Source organism: Mus musculus, chromosome 6 (genome assembly GCF_000001635.26).
Source record: "Mus musculus strain C57BL/6J chromosome 6, GRCm38.p6 C57BL/6J".
Lineage (NCBI taxonomy): Eukaryota > Metazoa > Chordata > Mammalia > Rodentia > Muridae > Mus > Mus musculus.
In genome coordinates this window covers 65,589,732-65,615,099 of record NC_000072.6, presented here as the reverse complement: position 1 = coordinate 65,615,099, position 25,368 = coordinate 65,589,732, and the positions used below count along the sequence as shown (strand labels likewise).

The window sequence follows — 25,368 nt, the reverse complement described above, 5'->3', positions numbered from 1 at the left end:
CCTTCAGGGTAGAATCACAACGCTGTTGCTGTTACATGGGTGCTGTAAATGGCTGTATTTAAAGGTTCATCTCTAAGTCTCTGACTCTGAGCCTAAAATAGGAGCAGAACACAGATTTGGGACACACATTTTGGCATCTCAACATTGTCTGAAGGAGTTCACTCCAGACCACAAATTGGAGTTGTGGGTGCAATACAACTTCATAGTAACTTCTTTCCTGGTACAAAGGGATGTTGAATAGGCATTCCCTAGAGATCCCTTTTGTATGCATACATGAAGGAATGCCTATTAAAGCTGTGGTCTTACCATGTGCCTTGTGCTGTACACGTGGAGGAAGCTGGCTGAGAGCATTCCACTGATAGGCTGGCTGTGGGGAAAAAATAAAGCACTGTTATAGAAATATAGACTTCAAAAATGGAACAGTGGCATACTAAAATATAATTAAACTCGGTGGGTTTTGTTAAGTAGCTGATGCCCAAAAAGTCGTTTTGATACAAACCATTTGCTAATCTTCCTCATTTTACTGCTTTACCTCAGCCCCTCTGTATGTGCCTAGCTAGAATTTTTATGACTGGGAAGTTGTACATTTTCTGCCTCTTTCCTCCACTCACCATCCTGATTCCTTTTTTTTCTCTCTCCCCTCCCCACAACTTCTCTATTTTCTTAACATTTTTGTCAATCTGACATTAAGTAGAATCACAGGGAAGAGGAACCATCAATTGGGGCATTTCTTCCATCAGACTGACCTGTGCACACATGTGTGGGGCATTCTTTTGATTAACAATTGATGTGGAAAGGCCTAGATTATTGTGGATAGCCCCATCCCTGGGCACATTGCCCTGGGTTATATAAGAAAGCAGGCTGTGGAAGCCATAGGGAGCAAGTACCATCCCTGAGTGGTCTTGGCTTTAGTTCCTGCCTCTAGGCTTCTGCCTTGTGCTTCTACTGTGGCCTCCTTCAATGATGAAATGTGTGATGCAAATGTGTGAGCCACATAAACCCTCTCAGCCCCAAGTTGGTTTCAGTGAGTGTTTTATCATAGCAGCAGGCAGTAAGTAGAACATCCCATTCCCTCCCTCTCTGTCTTGTTTTTGAATCTGAAGAAGTATAAACCCCCCTGAAAACTTACTATCTCCTGCAAATCAAATAAAAGCTATTTTTTAATACCTTCACTTGTAGGTAATAAGAAAGCCAGAACAAAATACCAATTTAACAATTTCTTTTTTTTCCATTTTTTATTAGGTATTTAGCTCATTTACATTTCCAATGCTATACCAAAAGTCCCCCATACCCACCCACTCCCCCTTTTTGGCCCTGGCGTTCCCCTGTACTGGGGCATATAAAGTTTGCAAGTCCAATGGGCCTCTATCTTGGCGTGACTCTAACTAAGGAAGTGAAAGATCTGTGATAAAAACTTCAAATCTCTGAAGAAAGAAATTAAAGAAGATCTCAGAAGATGGAAAGATCTCCCATGCTCATGGATTGGCAGGATCAACATTGTAAAAATGGCTATCTTGACAAAAGCAATCTACAGATTCAATGCAATCCCCATCAAAATTCCAACTCAATTCTTCAACGAATTAGAAGGAGCAATTTGCAAATTCATCTGGAATAACAAAAAACCTAGGATAGCAAAAAGTCTTCTCAAGGATAAAAGAACCACTGGTGGAATCACCATGCCTGACCTAAAGCTTTACTACAGAGCAATTGTGATAAAAACTGCATGGTACTGGTATAGAGACAGACAAGTAGACCAATGGAATAGAATTGAAGACCCAGAAATGAACCCACACACCTATGGTCACTTGATCTTCGACAAGGGAGCTAAAACCATCCAGTGGAAGAAAGACAGCATTTTCAACAATTGGTGCTGGCACAACTGGTTGTTATCGTGTAGAAGAATGCGAATCGATCCATACTTATCTCCTTGTACTAAGGTCAAATCTAAGTGGATCAAGGAACTTCACATAAAACCAGAGACACTGAAACTTATAGAGGAGAAAGTGGGGAAAAGCCTTGAAGATATGGGCACAGGGGAAAAATTCCTGAACAGAACAGCAACGGCTTGTACTGTAAGATCAAGAATTGACAAATGGGACCTAATGAAACTCCAAAGTTTCTGCAAGGCAAAAGACACCGTCAGTAAGACAAAAAGACCACCAACAGATTGGGAAAGGATCATTACCTATCCAATTTAACAATTTCTAGTGAACTGAGGAGGAAACCACGGGCATCTTGGGAATACAGTGAAGTTCAGGAGGAAAAGCTGGACAAAGCTTCTTTCCTGCTGCAGCTCCAGAGAAGATTGGCTCCACATTGCACAATAGGTACACTAAATGGAATACACACACACACACTGTGTGTGTGTGTGTGTGTGTGTGTGTGTGTGTGTGTGCTGTGTATGTGTGTATTTTTTCTTGAAGCTTCCTCCTAAGTTTCCACCTACCTGTTGATTTTTAGGGAACAAGACAGCTGCGCTGAATAAATGATACTTTATTGTGTTGGCTAGTTTTATATCAACTTTACACAAGCTATTGTCATCTAACAGGAGGAAGCCTCAATTTGGAAAACACTTGCTTAAGATCTGGCTAATTAGCTTGTCATAGGTGGTGCCACCCCTGGGCTGGTGATCCTGGGTTCTGTAAGAAATCAAGCTGAATAAGGCATGGGAAGCAAATGAGTAACCTTCTTTGTGGCCTGCTGCCCCTGTGGTCTCTGCATTAGCTCCTGCCTCTGTGTTCCTATCAAGTTTGAGTTCCTGTCTTGGCTTCCCTCAATGAACTATGATTCACAACTTTTAAGCAAATAAACTCTTTCCTTCCCAATTTGTTTTTTATCATTTTGTGTCATCACACCAGTAGTAGCCCTAACTAAGCCCCAACACTTATCATATCCTAAACTACCAGGAAAATTTTAAGCCACTGGCTTGGTATTTAACCTCTTGGAATGAAGGTTAGTCAGCTCTTTCAGATCACAGCAGTCTGACCCAACTCACCCCTCAGACACCTAGGCTCTTGACTCTTTGGCCCATGAAAGAACTGCAAGAGGAAATGAGATCAGCTGTTTCTTTATCTTCTTGTTTATTTTTAGATGGCACAAGTAGCACATGGTGCAGCTAAGTGATGTGAGCCCCACCTTTCTATTCTAGGAGAGCTGCCAACAGGAGGTAAGAAAGTGTAATCTTACCAACATTAATGAGCTATGATTTAATTCAGGGGCAGATGTAAAGAAATATGAATTATTCCTTTAAAATTCTCCTTGAGGCTGAGTTACACTGATTTCATTCAATAGAATAAATACTGTTTTAAATGCAAGCCTTTACTTCTCCTTCATCAAACACTGGCTCTTCTGGTATTAACATTATAATCTAAAATTCTTTCCGGGGAAGTTTACTATGCCATAGGACATGAATTTTTTCCTTCTTCCTGTTAATGAAGGTTGACAGAAGCAGCTAACCATATCTATTTCAACATAAGGTTGAGTTATTCATGTACCTTGTATTTCACAAGACTATCAAGTTTCTCTTTTTCCTTATACTTCCCACAAACTTAATTTACTTCTATATCCTCGGGAGAAAATTTGTAAGGAGTGATGGCTATGGTGAAAGAGCCCGAGAAGTGTCTCTGGTGAAGACTGAAAAAGTAGGACAGCCAGTAAGAAAAGATAGAGTAGAAGTGACCAGCAACTAGCCACATCTGGGAAAGGCGCAGGTCCAAAGGGACCTCACTAAGTTCCAGTGTCCTGCTCCCCAACAGATACCGTCTGCTCCCAAAGGAGAAGGGTTTAAGTTATACTCTCACACAAAAGTACTAGGGTTCCAGACAACCTGGAGAAATGCATTTTTCTAAGTGCTTTGCTAGGAAAATCCTACTTCAAAGTCTCAGAGCTGAAGTATGATTACATTGCTAATAAAACCTAAAGGCAGAGAGAGAGTTGGTTGTTCATTCCAAGATGTAGAAAATGTATGACCGTTCCACCTGAATGAGAGTTCCACCCATACTGGCAAAGCAGAGTAGAATCAAACAGGGGGATCACAGAGGCAAGAAATATTGCTCCTCGGAAGGACAGCAAAGGTGCTCAGGTTCTGACTCAATCAGGTTCCTGGTCCAAGTCAATTCTGCTTACAAATAACTATTCAACGGTCTTGGCAAACACAGCTACAAAGAAGAATTTTAGTGAGCTACTTTTTTCTTGCATCTTCCAAGACAATTCCTTTTTAACTGGAAAATGTCAAAACTCTTTTGCATCTACCTAGTAAAACTCATGGTAATTCAATAAATAGCACTTTATAACTGAAGAACACAGTGTAGTTTTTTGGTTTGACTATACTTTGTTCACCTTATACGTAAAAATGGCCTTTGGGTGGTGTCACATGTGGTGATTGAGAATAGCCCATGTAAAATATATTTGTCCAAAAAATTAGAGCTCGATTTGGTATCTTTTACTTAATCAATTCATATCTGTATGTCCTATGGGTTCAGTGTCCCAAGGATAATTATAGTGGACAGGGACCATGAGAACATTGCAAATTGGAGGTCAGATGAAAGAGATGCTCTTATCTGGGAGCTGCATGATCATTTCTACCAACTGAGATTCCTATATCCACATATGTTGGAGGAGGAAGTCTTATTCATTGAACATTTCCATAGATGCTGTTCTGGCCCTGAGGCTTTTGGTACTCATGGATCCCATAGATAAAAACCTATGTCACAGTTACAGGTTGGAAGACACATCTGAGGAGAAGGACCAATTCATTGGAAGTGAGTGGAACAGAAGTTACACTGATCCTTGCTCTACATAACCAGCCTTTGTTTACATTTGAAGGTTCAGCCTGATCCAGCATAATACTTGCTCAAAACAATAAACGTTAATTAAAAATTTAAGAGTGATAGAAGTGTCTCATGAAGTAAGTCTTTCCCAAGATGGCATTATCATTAAGGGAATTGGGAACACTTGAAAAGTACACACAACTAGCTGTTTATGAGTTCTTTTCATAGAGGGCATCATTAAAGGCAAACTATTGCAGACAGAGATGCTAAGAAGAGATTTCATGCAGGTGATTAGTAGTGGAGAAACACGATGTCGAGTTACAGAAGCAGTGGGGTGAGAGAGTCCAGTGACAGAAGTGTGTTCCATTTTCTAGAGATAAAGCTCTTGATGCAGTTTTCCAGATTATGTTATGCAAGTAACTGAAAGAAACACCAAGAGCTATAGGAGCTTGTGAGTTTGTGAAGGAAACTGCATTTGCTGTGTGCCTGTGACACTCTGAGAGGTACATGGGTTTCTTGACATTCTCTGTAATTCCTAAATATTATCTATTCACTGACATTTTAGGAATAGTGAAAAATGTGGGTAGTTCTGGACCATCTACTGCATTACTAGAAAAAGATGCCATTGAAACAATGGGAAATGTTATGGGGGAATAAAAACTGTTGATAAAAGACAAGAGGTCTTATGTGTGGACCAAAATACCTATTTTAGTTGCTTGCCTTGCTAATTTTTCTTTCTTTATTGGCAAGATTTTTGCCTATAAAAAAAGATATTATTTATCAGGAGATTTCAAGTCATTAGTTCCAAAGTTGTTCTTTATCTAGCTATGAGTGACTCACTCAGAAGCCCAGGGGTAGGTGCATTGCCAACAGTAATGCCACATGAAAGAGACTGCCCCTGGTTGTGATATGTTGATTTTATCTTGAAATTCCCAAGGGCAAGTTAGAAATTAAGCTACCTTTAAGTTGTTTTCCAAATTTGTCAGTTCATATCTTCCTGTATTGGTAAAAGTATTTAGATATAAATACAGAAATGTTTACTGCTTCCTAAATGAAATTGGAATTGGTTAGCCTGAAATTGAGACTCTGACTCTCTCTCTCTCTCTTCTTCCTCTCTCTCTTCTCTCTCTCTCTCTCTCTCTCTCTCTCTCTCTCTCTCTCTCTCTCTCTCTCTCTCCTTTCTATGTGAGAAGTATGATATGTGTTAACACAGGACACTTGCTGCTTCGTGTACCTTCTGTGCAGTCAGGCCTCCTCCACATGCCTCTATGCAGCCCAGCAAAATCTCACCCTGAGAGACGATGACACTGGGGCACAAGATAGTTATGTTGCTTAGAGCCACAACGCTTGGCTTTACGTCTTCTCACTATTTGAGTCCCAACTTCATCTTGCTAAGTCAACAACCTATAATCTTCCATAACTGACACACTTAGAGGAAGTTAGCTTTTGACCTATTAGTCATACCGATGAGATCTGATGTCCATGTTATCCATTTCTATAAAGCATGGGCAAATGTCCCTGTCAGTACAGTTAACATGGAACATCAAATCCATGCACCTTTTTATGAATTCTATTACTACTTTAACACAATGAATGAGAAATTTAAAAATAATCAGGCTATCATAACTTGAAAGAAAGTTTCTAATAGATTTAAGATATTAGATCTGAGGATTTTTTTTTAGCTTATAAACACAATTTTTCTATACTGTGCTTAGACAGCTGATTGTTTTATTGACATAAGTAAAAAATTACAGATATCTCCTGGATAAAAGTTACTTGTGGGTCTTTCTCTATAATGTCAAACAGATGAACCTATGTTACAGAGCTCTGTAACAGGAAGTACACTGCCAAACCTCAACATCAAGTTATCACCAACTGAATTTAATACAGTAGGAATGAAATATGGTAGGAAATAAAATAATTTCTACTCAAACAAAATGAATTAAAGTAGCTTTGCATGTAAGAAATAAATGAGAGGGTAATTTGTTCACTAGGAACAATTAGAGCTTTTTGCCTATTGTTGTTACTTATTAGATTGAATAAATGATTTTCACAAAATTACCTAATTATATTTTGATCCCTTTTAACTTAAATTTTTATTACATAAAATAATTTCTAATTTCTTTGAAATGGTTCTGCCAAAATAACTCATATGTAAAATCTAGAATTTCATGTCAATCCTAGAAAAGGAGTGAAGAAAATAAAATTTAATTCATAATCTACTGTGAAATAAGAAAGAAAGAGGGATAATTAATACTTTAACATTTCCTGAAAGGCCGAAGATTTTGAAGCTAAATGGCCAGTCAAGCAGGTCTCATGCCAGTTCCCTCCTTATTCAAATATCTGACATAGCTTTCAAGTACAACATTCTTGTTCTTTAAATTATAAATCACATTATTTAAGGTATGTGTGTATGTGATATAAACATAGAAAGAAGGTCATGAGAGGAGTGGAAGAAATCTCAAGGGAGAAATGATGGAAGTTAAAAATCTGTATGAGACAAATACATGGACCATATACTGAGTGAAGCATCTGAGAGGAGGGAAGCAACAGAAAGGATAGAAGCATTTAAGGGGAAAAAACACCAGGAATAGTGAGACAGGAAAAAGAGTGGCAGACATGAATATAATTATAAAAATGTCACAATGAGCTGGGCATGGTGGGGCACGCCTTTAATTCCAGCACTCAGGAGGCAGAGGCAGGAGGATTTCTGAGTTTGGGCCAGCCTGGTCTACAAAGTGAGTTTCAGGACAGCCAGGGCTATACAGAGAAACCCTGTCTTGAAAAACAAAAAACAAAAAACAAAAAAAAACAACAACAAAAAAAAACAAAGCAAAAAAGTCACAATGGAATCCTTCACATTGTATGTTAACCTCAAAATTAATAGAAAGGGGACATTAGTTACATTTTCCTTAATTAACATCAGTATTTACTTAGCATAGTAATTTCCTTTAGTATATTCTATTACACTTAACTTGCTTATATTTAATATACTCTACCTTGTGAAACTGGCTTCCTTGAAAGTGCACCAGTTCCATTAAATCTGGAAATCTACTGAACAAAACCTGGGATCTCACTAGTCATGAGCATGGCATTTAGAAATATGTATGCCTTGGAAGGCAGGAACATTCCAGCACAGCCCTTCAAAGAAAAGGTCTTTAAAACAACTTGCCTGTATTTGAGTAGTAGGTAGTTAAACTCTCATTCTCCCAAGATAAATATTATAAGAAAAAGATCAGAAGAACTCTTATTTCATAAATAGTCTCTGGGACCCAGTGTTGGGTAATGCTTTAATACACTTAAGTTAAAAGGAATGTCTAGTGGTTTTTATCTCCTTATAAGAATGTATGGGGATGATTTCATCCCCAGTCATAACCTCTTAAAAACCAAGTTCCAATCACCAGAATTCAAACAGGCTGAAGTTTAAAAGAATAAGAGAATAAAAATAGAACATGCATACACTTGGCGAAAGTTCCTTGTACTAACCTATAACTGAGAATTCAGTCTGTCCAATCAGGATTGAGACGTTATTTTTCCTCTTAAATATTTAAATTATTCCCAGAAAAGGTATCATTTGTTCTTTTTCCAATTAAAGTATTCTTATCCTCTGTTCATGAATATCCCAACATGGTAGAATATAGAGATACCTATGATTATAACTTTATCTTTCGTTGTTTGGCAATCCAGCCAAATGTTTTTTATTCTTGGCATACACGAGCAGCTCAGAAGTAAAGCAGCATGGGGAATTTTTAAAACATGTCTATACCCATTTTAAATTTTGTTATTACTATTTTGTTCACTCTATACCACTGGCTAATGAAATTTAATGTCGACACTATTTCAAGATCTAAAATAGAGCTAACTAACAATAGGTGAAATCACTGAATTCCACACACTGCAAGTATTTCATATGGCACTTGGTGGTATGATCATTATAGTCATGCAATTAGAAAAAGAATGGTTAAAATATAAATTAAGGATGTCAGCAATAGAGCCATTAAAACACAGAGGAGATGGGTTTTGATTGTCTCTTTGCTATTACAAACCAGAGTACACTTGCCACTGTCTGCATTAAACCTGCATTTTCCCAGAAACTTTTCCTTGCTGTGAAAGAAGATCAAACTTTACCATTTAATTTTGCAGATCATCTATTTACTATGATGTAGTAACAAAGTCCACTCGGTGAGATTTAGAGAGGCTGGGGTAGTGGGTGGAGGGAGCTGATGTCCAAAAGCAAACATGCTGCTTGCCTACTAACAGATGGAAGGAACTGAGCTAGCCTGATTGTCAGTGAGTAGGTTTCTTTTTGGAACCTGTGAGACAACTCAGTAAGTGGGAAAGTGCTTGCCCCGTGACCGCTTGTGGCCTCTTACCTGCTGCTTGTGCCATTCCACCTCTCTTCTCATCTCTGCATGGCTGCACCTGCCTTTACACTTCCCTGAGTCCTCAGAAAGCGAAGAGCTCCCAATGGTCAAGGCATCCTGAAGAACCTATATTAAAAATGAAGCACACTGTTGATAAGAGATTCACTCTCATCTTAGTAATTGTTTCATGATTGTTAGAATCTCCTCCAGTACAAGAGGAGGCATGTTTTATGTTCTCCACGTGGCTGACTAGCTTTTCTGTGTTTCGTTGTCTGCAGGCGTGCATATTTTCCAAGTCTCTGTATTCCCCATAGTGATGTAAAAAGGACTCAACATCCACCATTTTAAGGGGATCACTCATGTTGACCTCCCTGTCTCCTAGAGAAGAAAAGAGAAGACAAAAGAGGAAGAGCCTTCTGCAAAGCCTCTGATTTCCTCCAGTGTGTTTGCTATCTGTGCTATTCAAATGTTGGAGGCACCTAGAAGAGCAGATTCCTTGGGCAGTCTATCTAGAGGTTCTGAATCAGTAGGTCTAATGGGGGATCCAAGAACACTGTTGTAAGCCATGCCATATCTCCAAGGAAATCTATACCAAGTGCCCATTTGCACAGTTAAGGCCTCCAGGCCTGCTGTTCCTCTTCTGCTCTATCTTTTCCCAGCACACCGTTCCCTGAGCTAGCTAGACATATTTATGTTTTATCAAAACATCTATTTACTCCTGACCGTGTGGGATAAAATATGCTATAACTTTATGAATTTACCAAGGAATAAGAAGGCAAAGCAAAGTTGCTATTTGCTAGTGAATTCTCACCCTTTCTCACTTGCCCAATGGGGCTTCATACTCATACTTAGATTATATATGGATGTTACTTGTTAGATTATAAACAGAGAGTTACAATTCATGGTGAGTTTAATAAAAATAGTTTCAACATTTTAACCTTGTAAATTCAAGATGCTCTCATACATGAGTGTCCTCAGCACCATAATTGACAGTGTAATAATTAGTCAAGTGAGTCCTCTGGACTCAGAAAAAACGTTCACCTCAGAGGTCTATGAATTCACTTCCTAGGGAAACAGCTTACAAATCTTAGTGGGGCAAGCAGATAATCATAGTGGCACTGTACTGTCCACACTGCTACACAAGACTGTCATAAAGGCAGAAAGGAAAGCCAGCTTATAGTCTTGAACAGATTTTGTCACACTGGGAATTTTCTACTATTGGGTTTTAGAATCTATACACACCTCCTAGTTCAATGGAAGTATTAATTTTCAGAACATTGCAGGAGAAACTAAAGGAATCAGTATAGCCTCAGCTCCCCCCAAGACTATATTCTCAGCACAAAGAAGAGACAAAGGCAGGAAATAAGAGATAAAGACAAAAGATACAGAATGGGGGAGAAGGGGAAGAAAACAAAGGAGAGGGATATTTGTCCTGGGTTGGAGAGAGAGGACACAGACATGGCCCATAAGAAATATCTAAAGATAAAAGGGATGTGTTAGGATGAGGTGTTTGATTTTAATTGGGCATGTTTATTAGATGAGCCAAAGGGGCGATTTGATTGCTGGATTTCAGTCCTTTGATAGCAGGACCTCAGGAGGAAAAGGTGGCTAAATAAGGGAATAGACTTTGGTGCTATCTTTAAGAATGTAATCTAATGATTTTCAGCAAAGGAAATGGGGAAAAGGTCAAGGCCTGCCAGACCCATATTTGCCATGTTTGGGTTGGCTAGAGTGCCTTTAGACAAAAAAGTATTTTTTGGTTGTGATGTTTTTGTTTTTCTTTTTTCTTCCTCTAGGAGAAAATTAAAGAACAAAGTTATTAAGTAAATTGTTTTTTTAATTAATATACTTATTTATTTATGATAATGAGTTGGGAATCCTTATGTGTGTGAAAGCATTCAATTCAATTCTGTTGTAACCTGTATAAGCTGCATACTTCTAGGCAATAACAATCAAGTTGGATATTTGAAGCTATATGATCAATAGTAAAGAGAGACCTGAGAGGGTGACACAAGTGAGTAACAGCAATCAAACATGCCAAAGGAATGGCCAGGACCTGTCACAAGACTCCTGGAGATCATCTTATTTTGATTGCCTGGTTACCTCTCCAGTGCTCTTCTGAAAATTGAAAAATGAGTCATGAATGAAAAGTGAGTTGAATCAACATTTGTGTCATCTTGGTACTTTCCAACTTCCTTGAACCTGTCCTAGATTAGTCCTTTTCACTATCAGTTCTGATATACAAAACAGCATATATTTGTAAAGCTCATATTAATTATTTGTGTTACTGTCTGTTCCCATTGTTATTTTTAACCCTTGTATCTCTACTGAGTGACTGGGTTAGCAGTCAGCTAAAGGTTGCTCCCAAATTCATGTTCTGAGGTATACTCAAAATTTCTTCATATTTATTGCAATAGGAAAGAAAGAAAGAAAGAAAGAAAGAAAGAGAGAGAGAGAGAGAGAGAAAGAAAGAAAGAAAGAAAGAAAGAAAGAAAGAAAGAAAGAAAGAAAGAAAGAAAGAAAGAAAGAAAGAAAGAGAAAGAAAGAAAAGAATAGTACTCATCATAAAAATCCAAGCATCTGAACACTTAAGAGCTTTGGGGTTTAGTTCTTAGAACTCACATCAGACTATTTCCAACCACTTGTAACTTCAGCTCCAGGAAATTTAGTGCCCTCCTCTGGAATCTGGGAGGGGAGCACACATGACACACAAAAAGACAGAGACACACACACATATAAATAAAAATAAACAAATAAATTTAAGCCTACTACTACTAATATTAATTGTGTGCATCTCGTCACTTTATTTATTTATTTATTTATCTAATCTATATATCTATGCTTTTAAGTGACAGATTCAGTTGAGCACAGTGGGCTGAAATCTTTTGGGGTTTAAAGTATTTGGGGTTTTTTTATATAATTTTATGTTCCTTATCATGAATCAGAGGCAATAAATGATGTGTTATGTTAATGTGATGCCTTTTAAATGATGACACTAAGGTCAAAAATTAGTTATTGCATATGTTGTGAACTTTCTAATCACACTAATTAATCCAATGAACATCTAAGAACTTTGTATGACAAAGGTCTTGTTCTAGACACTCCAGAAACTTCAGGGACCAAAGCAGAAGTTAAGGCTTCACCCTGACCTGTTCTTATCAAACCTTTTCTCCAAGAAGATCCACAGCAAAGCTGTATTTTACAGCTGCTTTGTTGTACGGACAAATACTAACATATAATATGACTTTAATCTAAGACTTCATTTTTCTTCTATTTAGAGAGAAACAAGGCATATTTATAAGTCCTTGCATGTACTGTGTACCACACTATGGTAACCAGGGCTTCTATCATGCGCAAGCCTAACTCAAAGAGCTCACAATCAAAAGTGGTGGATCAGTAACTAAGGGCGGATAAATGTTACACATTATGCACTGGGTGACATTCAGAAATGCCAGGAAAAAATTAGATTGTATCTGGGGCAAGGGCATATGATTTTAATTGAGGTGAGAAGAAAAGTATTTTTTGAAAATATATTTGTGTGAAGACATGAATTTTGTTAGGATTATTTTTTCTTTGATGGGATTTTGTGTTTTTATGTACCAAACTATAGTATTCCTTTTTTCCTTGGAGACACACCTGCTAGGCCTGGAGCTTGCTATAGAGACCAGGCTGGTGTGATCCTCCAGGAGTTGCAGATCCTCCTGCCTCTGCCACCTAAGTGTTGAGGTTATAGTGCATGGTAAGTGTGCATGGCAGTTGCCTATTTCTCTGAATTTAAATAGGTTCTGGCAACCACAATCACCATTAGCAGGAAAACAGCATGCATTAGCATTTTCTCTAAGCATTGCTCCAGTTACCTGGCAACAGCCAGGTGTGTCTAAGCTCCTCCCCACAGTTACCTGGCAAAAGCCAGGTATGCCTGACCCAGTATAAAAGGAGCTGCTTGCCCCCTCCTCTCTCTCTTGCTCTTGCCTTCTTTCTCCCACTCTGTCTCCTTGCCCCCTCCCCCCCCCCAATCTCTCCACGTGCTCATGGCAGCCTCTGCTTCTTCTCTCTTCTCTTCTCTTCTCTTCTCTTCTCTTCTCTTCTCTTCTCTTCTCTTCTCTTCTCTTCTCTTCTCTTCTCTTCTCCCCTCCCCTCCCCTCCCCTCCCCTCCCCTCCCCTCCCCTCCTTTTCTCCCCTCTTCTCTTCTCCCCTCTTCTTCCCTCTTCTCTTCTCCCCTCTTTCCCCCTTTTCTCCTCCTCTCTCTCTCTCCCTGCCTTTCTCTGCCTCTACTAAGCTATCAACTCCCCTGCTCACACCCTGAATAATAAATTCTATACTATATTGTGTGTTTAGTCCCTCAGGGGGAAGGGATGCCTCAGCATGCGCCCGAGGAGGCACCTCCTTCCCCCACATCTCATCACATATCCACAAAACATATTCCCCTGCTCTTTATCTTTTTATAAACACAACAGCATGAGCACATGGAAATGAACCAAAATACAAAACTCTTGAGTGTTTATATGTTTTTGTTGTTTGAGTTTTTGTTTTGGTTTGGTGTTTGTTTGTTTGTTTGCCTTCATGTGGCAAGAGGACCAGGAGCTCAAATGTGATCATATTTATCCAACTTCCTCTGATGCATGTGGAGTAATTTTTCCAGTAGAGGATAAAAAAGAAAAGACATATATTTTCCCTGAACATTTTCTCTCTCTCTGAAGGATGAAATAGAGTTTATGAAGTCTTTCTTTACCTTCCTGTTTTCTCTTGAAGAATTACTTGTGCTGCAAGCAGACCTAATGCCAAGTCTGGCTAGTAAGCATCCTGTCAAAGACATCAGCATACAGCTCACTTGGGTCTTTAAACGGGGTCTGTGAGCATGAGCTGGCATGCAGTCCAAAGTATAGGACTAGACACATTTTAAAGGCCAGCCTGCTACTTGCTTTTGCTGTAGATAATTTCTGTTAATTTGGTCATGAAATAATTGAGCAATGCATATCTCAACTCAACCACATTCTTCAGTATGCCTGTGTTTACACTTGGCTTAGCTCTTGGAAAAACAACAGTACAGGATTTATGTTTTTGTGCTACATTAGCTTTCTCATTCCACAGAATATTACATTAGTTCATGAGACAAAACACATACACATATACATACACCCATATATACAAATGTATACACACATGTACATATACACAAATATATGCACACACTTATATACACATACACATATATACATACATAAACACATATATACACACATGTTCACATGCATATATCACACATATACATTCACAAACACACATGTATATATACATATATACTACACATTACACATACATGCACATATCACACATATCTAATACACACATATATGCATACATACATGCCCACATATACATATACATAGACACATAGGTACATACACACACCTATACAAACATATGCCCACATTCACACACACACTCATAGTCATCCTTTTACAGCAATTCAGTTTCTCCTCTGAGCTTAGCTATTGAGCCATTTGTAGGCCCCCCAAAGCCCTGCTCTTTCAGTGGCTATTCACAGTGGATTCAGGCTTGCTCCCCCGCGGACAGCAGATGGCTCGGCCTTGAATTTGCCCTTGGGCATGCTCCCATAGATCATGCATGCATCAAACCCAGCTCCAGAGCTATCACTTTAAAGAACAGCTTGCTTCCTCAGGAAGCTTTTGTGGTTGACCAAAATATGTGTTATTGTTCACAAACACCCCATGCAGTTATGTAGTTCTTTTTTTTTTTTTTTTTTTTAAAGAAAAAGTTCTTACTGACGACTATTATTTCTCTTTTATTTCTACTTTTCATGGTCCTTGGCAGGGACAAAAATTCCCTAAAGCGTCCTAACCAAATATGGCTTATATGCTGTGGCTAGATGCTCTGTGTAAACTGGAGAGAGCATCCTCAGCAGAAGCAAGAGGAACCTCACTGTGGCCCTGGCTCTGTGGTGATTCACAACCTCCTGCTGAGGCTTTCTTGTTGACTCTCCTTGCTTCACCTGCTCTGGTACCTTATTGAGGCGTTTAATTTCACATGCATAATGCTCTTTCTTCCTGTTGGCCAGAGCGTTGTTTTCTTTCAACAGCTTATTCTCCTTCTTCAGTGCCTGTAATTCTTTCCTTAGGCTGTCCTTTTCCTTCTGAAGAAAAGAACAAGAAAACAAGATCCAAATAAAAAAATTACCGAAGGGAACAGTAGGGCAGAAATCCTCAAACTGACTGCCTAGCTTAGTCATTCCCCAAGCAAGCAAAGGGAACCTGCAAGGCTTTCTCTAACAATCCCTTTGAGCATTATTCTCTGAATAGGGGACAGACAGGGGTACTGAGTGCATCAAAACTTAATGCGATTGTGGTGATGCTGGGGGTAAAAATTAAAGACCTTAATCCTCATATGCAGTAGTCAAATCAGTGGGTGTGGTATGTAATCTACTTCCTATTTCTAAGGAACTGGTTTAAAACATTTAAAAGGCCTGGTCTACAGAGTGAGTTCCAGGACAGCCAGGGCTATACAGAGAAACCCTGTCTCGAAAAAATAAAAATAAAATAAATAAAATAAAATAAAATAAAAAAGTAGGGGAAAAAATCACTGCAATAAACTGATACTAAATAGATCAAGGCCAATCCTTCACCATTCTATATCAAAGACAAGGACAGTAATTTTTAGAAAAATATGGAACTTCACTACAGGTAAATATTCAGAGTACAGCATTTTCATACAGATAAAAGGCAAAATTCCAGCCTCTCACCGGCTGTTGGTGCCTCAGACAATCTCCAAGAAGTTCACTGTTTTATATAACTGGGGCTCCTGACTTACGCCTCTCAGTTCTTCATTTCATACAATAGAAAATTTTGTCGAGTAAATTGGACCCTTAATGAGATTTCTGTCTAGAAAAATAAATATTATAGAATATAGCTAACTCAAGATTCGAAGTAGCTAACATATTGGTTAAAATGTCATTTCAGTCTTTATAATAACTTTCCAATCTAGTTATTATATTTAATAAATCAATCTCAAGCAACTTATTTTCTTTAAAAGGGAAAACATCTCATAGCACTTCCACTAACCCTTAGATGGGTTAATCATTTTCTATTTAACAGAGGTTAAGAGAATAGTATTGTATCACATCTATAAAAGGTTCCCAAGTACAGAAGGAAAAAAAAATATTGAAATTCCCAGCTAGGGTGTAGCTGGAGAAGGAAGTGAGTGTGTGCTGCATGGCAGAAAGGGAGCCCATAAAACCTTGCTTCCTGGTTCACACTGTCAGTAACCCGAGCTAGGTGGGCAAACCTGGGCTATGGTGTGGTGAATATGGCTCCTGGCCGGGAGTGAAGATGCTCAGAGAGACAACATGCATTCCCTTCCTTTGACTGTCAGACTACTGAGATAAGGTTCCTAAGGATTTGGGATCCCCGCCCCCCCCAGGAATCTCATGCTGGGAATGAACCCTAGTGCCAGCCAAAGAGATTTCACAGGGGTGTGTGTGTGTGTGTGTGTGTGTGTGTGTGTGTGTGTGTGTGAATTTGTCAGATTCACAGGGCAGACTGAAGCACAGTGATGACTGATCAGTAAGTATCCTCCAAGAGCCACAACTTAACAAGGACTGCTTAGTGGCGAACACCTCTTGACCTCTGTTTAAAACTGATCGTCAAGTCAGAACCCAGAACATGAACTTGAAGGTCACTGAACCTTTCTTGTTGTTCTTCCCAATGTGGGTGCACACACTGGCTACATTTCCTATCTCAGGTTTTCACAATGAATTGTCACTTTAATTTGCCTATTGAGACTAGTGTCTGAGTCCTGCCTGTCAGGGACACCAGGACTCAGACATCACTCTAGAAGTTCTGCTAAACAATATTGTTGGACTTCTGCACTTAAATGTATGGTAGTGGCAAGCTTTCTTTGTGAATACTTATAATTGTTTTTATTCTTACTATAGTTTCAGAGAAAGGTCATTGGAATTTAACATTCTCCTTTCATATACCTTCTCATGAAGTCCAACCACTGAAGACAAAGCTTGCATCAGGAGAAACCCCTCTCAAACCTGGGTTCAAGCCCCCATGACCTGCTCATGGCTGGACTCAGGATTGTAAACGAGATAATGAGTGGGAAGTGGTTTTTAAAGTATTCTGCTTACTCAGGTGTGGTGACTACTTCTATAACCAACCCCAGGACTTGGGACCCTTAGGCAGGAGAGTAGATAGCAGGTTCAAGGCCAGCCTGGGGTCAGTAAACAAATCTGGGCAAGAGGATTAAGACTGGTAGATTTAGTGAGACTTTGTCCTTAGCAATAAAAGGGAGTCACAGAAGAGGTTCCAAAGCCCTGCAAGGTTCTCATCCAATCAGCCACCTTCTCTTTTCCTGGTCACTGGAGGCACGCCTCCCTCCCTCCCTCCCTCCCCACTGCCCCCACCTCCACTTCGGGGATACTGTGCCTGCTTGGGGCTTCTTAGGGAGCCGGTTTTCATAACCCGACCTTGCTCAACCAGAGGCCACCCACCTCGAGCTGCCTGTCGCCCTCTGTCACACTTTGCTTCTGTTCCTTCACTAGGGTGTGAGTGTTTTCTGTGGCCGCCAGTTTAGTTTTCAGCTCCAGGACCTTAAGGGATCATCAGAGAGGATTGCAGACAATCACACCAGGTTTCCAGCCCAGGGCACTTTGGATCAAAAGTGCCTCACCCCACCCTATTCGGGAGGACCCCCAAGGAAGAGCTCTTCCCTTCTGTAGGTAGGCACGTTTGCATTTTAAAGGGCGCTTGCTCTACAGAGAAAGCACACAATTCGTTCCCTAATGGGATCCTACTCATCTCTCCTTTCTCCAAATCACCCCGTTTCCTACTTTGGAGGAGCTAGAGCATAGAAAGCAGGACTGAGAGCTCCCAGATGTGCCAGATGTGCCCCGCCTCTAGGAGGTAAAGGGCAAGAAGAAGCCGCAGGTGGCTGAGAATCAAGTAGAACCACCCAGGCCTGGAATCTGCCGCTCCACCTCCTGACAAATTAAATCTCTGATAACTTTAGTCATGGTTCTTCCTCCAGTTTGAGGGTTGTACTTGTTCTGATCTCTGGGTTCACTGGCCACTCTGGGAAGTTATGGAAACAGTCTTTCTGGGAACAGTGTTGTTAGAATTTGGAGGCACAGACTGGTCCAGGATGGATAGACCTAGGTGGCCAGACAACTGTAGTGGTGCATTATCTTCCTGTTTCTAAACTTAACTCTTTTGAGTATCAAATGGGGAAGAAAACACGAGGGCTGTCGTATTACTGTGGTCAGCTTTCTTCATTTTGAAAGAAATTATTTAGGGGAATTTACTTCTGTCTTTTTGAAAGTGAAGTGCTTTCAAATAATAATGACTTTAAGTTATTAAAAAAAAAAATTCCCCAAAAAAGTTCCTTTCTGGCTAAAAAGCTTTTCCACTGCACATGCTTTAGAGAAAGCAGAAGGGGGGCATTTCCCTTCCATGGCTCTTATTGCTTTTTCTTTCTGTGTGGAAGGTAGCTGATTTTCTCATGGACTTCTCACTGACCAGACATCAACCTTAACTTGGCAGTAACAACTCAGAGCTGGGAGCACTCAGGAGAACTCTTGGTACAGAGCCTATACTACATTTCCAGCAACTGACTGACACTGTATCCTCAGAATGAAGAGACCGATCATGACGAGAGAACTCTGTTCCACATTTGCCAGTATTTAGGGATCCTCAAAATTCTCTTCTGGCCCAACCAAAATTAAAGAAGCTCCAAGGGAAGAGTTTCTTACCTTTCTTTCATATAACTCTTTCATATTTCGGAATTGCTGGTCCCATTGTTGATTGACATCCAGGAGCTGAAATTATTAAAACTTGGTGATTCAACAAAAGATTTCAATTTATTTGGAAGTTTAGAAAACCTGAGATCACTATTGGAACTTATTTAGAATTTTCAAAGCCGTAGATAAAGGCAGCTCTCCCAGGAAGCTCTGGTTGGACTGAGATGGTTTTGAGGTCAGGCTAGAAAGAGTGGATTGTGAGGACATGGGTAAAAGAGCAGCCACTCACCCCAGAGTCTAGTGGGATCCTCTCAACAGCTAAGCTAAGTCAAGAACTCCAACATCTACTGTAAGACTGCATAAAGACAAATTTCCTTTTAGAGAGGTTTCAAGTAAGATTGTTAAAACAGCCATGCTCAAGGCCTGAGTGTGAATGACTTTTCTCTTTTCCAACTGTAAACCTACAGTTATCTAGGAATCTCATTAAAAACTCCATCTACATTGGAAAAAAGGGTGTCTTAAGTTCTTTCTGTGCAAACTTTATGACCCACTGTTTATTTTATCAGTGTATAGTGCTGCCCAAGGCACCTCAAGAGCCATCCTATAACCTGTCTTATCAAATCAAGTAAAGGAAAAAATGTTTCTATACGGCTCTGTGAGTAACCAAAATAGTTTACATAGCTACATTAGGAGAGTAAGCCCAGCTCTCTTATGAGGAGCCTACACCCACATTCTGGAGTGTACTTTCTTCTTTCCCTGAATACTTCTCTTCTTGTTTAAGTCTATGTTCAACTTCCTTTGTCATAAACTCCAACTCAACTTCATCCTGGCTAATCCTGAAATTCTTTGCTGTGGTGAAGTCAAGGATTTGGCTTCCTCTGAGTGGTGCCCCCATAAGTCAAGGGAACACCTCAAACTGCAGGTAGCAATGCTGGGCTGTGTCCCCCATAGCACCCCTGCGGGAAATTTGGATGGACACATCCTCATATCTCAATAACTGGTTCATGAATAAAAAAAAGTATTACGTCTTAAGCCATGTCTTGACAAGTCAGCTGAGATGTATATTAGAAACTTTTTACTTTTCTTATTTTTTTCATCTTTGTTTAATTCAGCCAGAATCTGGTGAAATTTTGTAAGTATTTATGTTCTGTATGAATTATTATTAGGTGAAGGCTCTCTTTTCATATTTTTCTTGTTTGTTTACTATGTCTACCAGAATAAATTCTTGTTACAGCTTTTCAAAGAATTTATCTTGAAATACAAACTGTACTAATTGTTATCATTTGTTTGCAGGAGACAGACATATTTTTGATTCCTCTTGAATGAAGGTAAAATAAAGTCATTCTGAAAGTATAGATTTTTCAAGAGTGATGTATGTTTTTTGTCATAAGACAGTATTTAAAATACATTTAAAACTCTTTGCTAACTAGAAGAAAAAAAAACCATCTTGGTCTGTGTTTCATTTTTTTGTAAGAAAAGTTCACAATTCTGCAGTTAGCCGCACGAGGCAGATATCAAGAAGATAGACATAATGTCCAAAAACAAATATTAATTAATTAAATAAATAAAAATCCAAAACTTCCACCTAAATATAAACAAAACCAAAAAACTTAATCCAGAGTGGCAGTCATTGGAAAGCTCTTGTGCTGAGAACTCTAACAGTTACTTAGCATACAACTGTAGAATAGATTATGAAGATACTTGGCCTTCCTGCCATGCAGGACTATGCCATGGTGACATTCTGTAATAGGTTAGTGATTTTCCAAAAGGGCACGGCCCTGCCCAGCATCAAAGGGGAGGAGAAGGTTCTGAAGAAGAAAACAAGGAAGTTGAGCTGCACAGAATGAGTCAGCACAGGAACCACAGAAGTCAAGTGTGATGTGTCTGCTTCGCCTTTCACCTCCTCTGTCAAGAAGAAGAGTTCTGACACCCATCAGATCAAGAACACGCCAGCAGTACAACTAACAACATGTGTTAATTCAAAGCAACATCTTAGAAATCACATTTCTTCTAGTGCATTAGACTTTATGGACTTTTTTTTTTAAGATTAACTTTTAATTTTTATTTTATCTGTTTGGGTATTTAGCCTGCATGTGTGTACGTGAACCACATACATGGCTGGTACCATCAGACATCAGAAGAAGCCCTAAGTAAGAGCTCTTGGGACTGGAGTTACAGATGGTTAAGAACCATCATTTGGGTGCTGGGAACTGAACCTGAGTCCTCTACAGAAGTAACAAGTATGTTTACTGAGCACCTCTCTCCAGCCCCAGACAGGGTTTTATTATAACTCACATTGATTAATGCGATCAACTCAGGAAGTCACTGAACTTTAATCCACTGTGCATAAGGTTTTAACAAATCAGATTTTTTCATGTGCCAGTTTACAAGGTTATTGGCAATAAGTTCCCATGATGCGATGCATATTGTGAAAATATCAACAGTTACAAAAGCAGGGTTATAACTACCACATTCATAACATCAACACTTTTTCAGTTGTCATAGCACAAACATGATTTCTAAAAGCTTTTCCTTTTAAAATAGTGTAGTCTAGTACTGTAGAGATAAACACTGTGATTTAATGACAAAACATTAAGGATACCTTATTTTATTCTCAGTCTTAATATATGGCTATGTGACTTTATCTAATATTTCTATATTACCTCTTGTCTCTGTTTTTCCAAGTGTTTTATCTTTCGTTCAAGAGAATTTGTCAAGTCCTTTCTTCTTGGTGGAGCACACTTTAAAGATAATAATAATAATAAAAGGTTGAGATTAAGTAGTCAATAAAATAAAGAGAAGAAATTCTGATCTTCAAAAACCTCATTGATCTGATCTTGTGTTTTGTAAAAAATATTTGTTATAGGGGTTGTCAATATGCATTTGGTGGTATATGCTTAGCATGTAAAAGGCCCTGAATTTGACTCCCAGCACTTAGTACACAAAATCATCATGACAGGGACAAGCTGATGGGCCAGCCTAATATGCTATCTACTGTTCATTTATTTTAATTTCTGAAACAATTCATTAATAAATTGTAAGTAAGCAAAACCAACACATACAGCTAAAATGCATCAATTTGATTACAAATTATGAACAAATTAACTGCCAGTATGACCATTACACAAGCATGTTTTAGAAGTGGGTAGAGATCATCTGGCCCTATGAACTTTAGCCAGCCTTTTTAGGTGGGACATTAGAACACAAGTTTAGACTAATAATAAGTTATCAGCATAATGAGAACTAAAAACCCTGTCTTCAGTTACTTTCCACCCAGGGACTGAGACAATCATTCAAAGAAAGGCCTAAAGTTCTAGAAACTGCCTGCCATCTAGCAAAGTGGACCACCTCCAGGAAGGCTTACAGAACACAATGCTTCCTTGCTGTAATTCAATAGTCTACATACATCCTGTCCAAGTCATTAAGTAATTGAATGAACTGGGCCATCAGGGCACTTCTGAATTTTGTGCTCAGTTTTAGCAGCAGTCGTTACCATGAGCCACAGCCCTAAAAGCCATTCGTGAACAACCAAGAAACCTTGTTCAGACTTATCGGTCTTCACCAAAAGTAGTTGGAGGAAATGACTGGCAATCAGCTTGGGATTTCAAGAACTTCTTTTCATTGGAAACAAATAATAAAGCTATTTTCTAACTTATTCAGGTCTTAGTGTTTCAGGGCTTGATAACATTTTACAGAGAGTGGATGCTGTCCTTTGTTCTTAAGCTTTTAATTTAGAGTCGAGTGCTCATCAGACCACATTCTAAAGACAGTCTTCTGTTGGTCAATAAACAGAGTGATTAACAGTATCTCATTACCTCAAGAGGCCATTTGACTAAACTGGAAGTATGACATCAAAACCTAAGTGGCAGCAATGCCTGGCATTATTGTTGGACTTTCTCTTTTGGGGGATGATTCTGAGAAATTAGGCCCATACTGGATTAGAACTGAGTAAGCACAAAGTGACGTTGGTCTGGAAAATGCTAGAAGCTGATCCTACCCAGCATGCTCTGAGCTTAGCAAGGTAGAGATGCCTTGAGGTTGATTCTAAACTAGTGATCCTCCCCCATAGCATAACATCACAGGGGAACCCGTGAAGGGTAAAGCACCCTGAGTATTAGACCAGTCCTGGAGATTCATAATTCCCCCTTCATGATAAATATCCTAACATCCAACATCGTGTGAACTTTAGGTCCTAACAACTCTTCCTATTTGTGATACAAAAATTGTGAGTAGCAAACATTTGCAGTCTTGGATCTGGTGTCCCACGCACCCTCCAACCCCCCAGCAGTGTTCTCTGTACAAAAAAAAAAAAAGTAAAACACATTGACTCTTGGCTTTTATTTTATAAGTAAGGTTTCTGTACTAAATCTTTAAGAAAATCTACTTGTAACCACAGGAGTACTGATGTACAAGATTCTGAAATAGTCATTAAAAATGGAGACATTGAGAAGAGAAGATAGAGCACAGGGCTAGAAAGAGGTTTTGAAAGAAATATATCACCAGGAATTTCTAGATAGACTAGACTGGTCAGCTTTTTACCATGGATTCTATGCCTCAGGTACATTTTTAAACCAAGCAGAGTCAAACAAACACAAAGCTGTTCATATTTGGAGTAAGTTTTTGCGTGTGTTTTCTTTTCTTTTCAGTTTTTCTTCAGGTAGCAAAGTCATCTGATATCATAGTAAATACAAAGACATTTAGTCATTGGGTTCTAGGAAGGGCCTTCTTATAAAACAAGCAATCCTTCTAAACAATTCCTTATTATCATTTTCTGTGAAATAAAGTCTCTGTTGAAAATGTTTGGCTATTTCTTCTACCAAAACATTCAAGTCAACTGCTAGGACATTCAAGTTGTGACACAGCAAATTAAATATCGAAATGAACAAAGGAATTCCACTTAGTTTCTCATTATGTCTTGGGCAACTCTTTAAGAAGACTTTGAGATAATCCAGCAAGTTGGCAGAGTGGGTAATTCACAGGCCACTGAGACAAATAACTGAATTTGATCTCTGGGACCCACACCGTGGAAGGAAAGGCCTATCATTGGCAGGCAGTCAGTCTTCTGGCCTCCACAGTCACTCTGTGGCATATGTGTATGCACACATTTAAAATAAATGAATAAAAATATACTAAAACTAAGAAAGCATAATAATGAATTCATTGAAATAGTGAATGTTTTTTGTAATAGCTGAAACAAATTATAGCACCAGTTGAATATATTAATGTTATAAGTCTTTTACTGCTAAATATCTTATTTCTAATCACATCTTTACAGTACATGTTTTAGACTTTACACTGAACTAACTTCTTCTACAGAACAAAATCACATAGGAAAAGGAAACTGTGCAGATGTGGTCCTGTCATTTAGTAGAAGCAGCCCAACTCAGTGAGTTCAAAGCCAGTGACTTTTCATTTGTCAAATAATACTGGTTCAAATTCTGAGCAGGTCTCAATTGAAGAAGGTGGTTCAGCTACTGAAGTTCTCTACTCTTTGACCCCTCTATCATCGTGTTCTTGGCTCTGAGTATAGCCACCTTAACCTGACACATGCTCTTACCTCTGTGTGCTCCATGCAAGCTCCAGCCGCACTCAGTCCAGACATGTCCTGGGAAGACAAGGAAGCTGTTTTTCTGAGAGTCTTGTAAAGCAGAAGGAAAAAGAGAGAAAGAAAAGCTCTTATAGTGCCTTTCACGATGAGAACGGGCAAGCTTTGGAAAACCTATGTCTCTGTTGACTCGCGGTAGAAAATAATAACAAGTTCTCCTTAGACTCCAGCAGAAGTGACTGTATGTTAACCACACAGAATAAGGATGCATGAGAAGTGTGATTTTAACTTTTATTGGCTTCCATGTAACTGGGATTTCCCAGGATGTCTCAAGTAGGCAGGCAGTGACTAAGATGTGGGGCAGATTGGCCTTGCTATGTATATAAATTACCCTTCTTCCTTTAGAGCAGTTTCTCCTACTAGAGGAGGAAGTTTCTACCCACAGAATGCCTGGGGCTAACCTAGCTTTTCTTCTGGCCTAACTGCCAGAAATTTATCATATTTACCCAAGTAGTTAGGTCACTGTTGATTTTTTGACAGCTGATTTCTTGTTTCCTACGGGTGTGACTTTCCAGCAATGTCTCCTAAACATGAGTTTAGCTGTGTAGGCCATGGTGAGTCACATGCACCTGTGAGTGCTACGAACTATCACAGAAGCAAAAATAAATAATAATAATAATAATAATAATAATAATTCTTAACAAAATAAAATGTATGTTGCTTATACACCAAGCCTGGCTTTCATATTGAATACTCATAAGCTGAGTTCAAATTTTTTACCAAGGCATTTGCTTAAATCATTAGATCAATTTTTCCTCCAACATTTTGCTCTGCCTTAATTGGCTGGCTCCTTCCTGTCCTGCTACAGACCTTTCAGTTAATGGTGTACTGGAGATGGGCTGCATAGGGGGCTGAGGGCATTGAGGTGTACTG

The 25,368-nt window shown here is 39.1% G+C and overlaps 1 protein-coding gene across 1 annotated transcript in view; it reads right to left on the bottom strand.

Moving 5' to 3' along the window:
• Positions 1 to 24,702, bottom strand: part of Tnip3 (TNFAIP3 interacting protein 3) — a 43,643-nt gene extending 18,941 nt beyond the window's left edge. Inside the window, exons 1-7 of the mRNA NM_001001495.2 lie at positions 24,448 to 24,702; positions 21,554 to 21,631; positions 18,903 to 18,968; positions 17,646 to 17,744; positions 15,159 to 15,287; positions 9,143 to 9,259; positions 307 to 367 (exon numbers count right to left, since the gene is read on the bottom strand). Coding sequence (NP_001001495.2) covers positions 307 to 367; positions 9,143 to 9,259; positions 15,159 to 15,287; positions 17,646 to 17,744; positions 18,903 to 18,968; positions 21,554 to 21,631; positions 24,448 to 24,492 — 595 coding nt within the window. The 5' untranslated portion in view covers positions 24,493 to 24,702. The remainder of the gene's footprint in view (positions 1 to 306; positions 368 to 9,142; positions 9,260 to 15,158; positions 15,288 to 17,645; positions 17,745 to 18,902; positions 18,969 to 21,553; positions 21,632 to 24,447) is intronic.
• Positions 24,703 to 25,368: the final 666 nt, after the last annotated feature.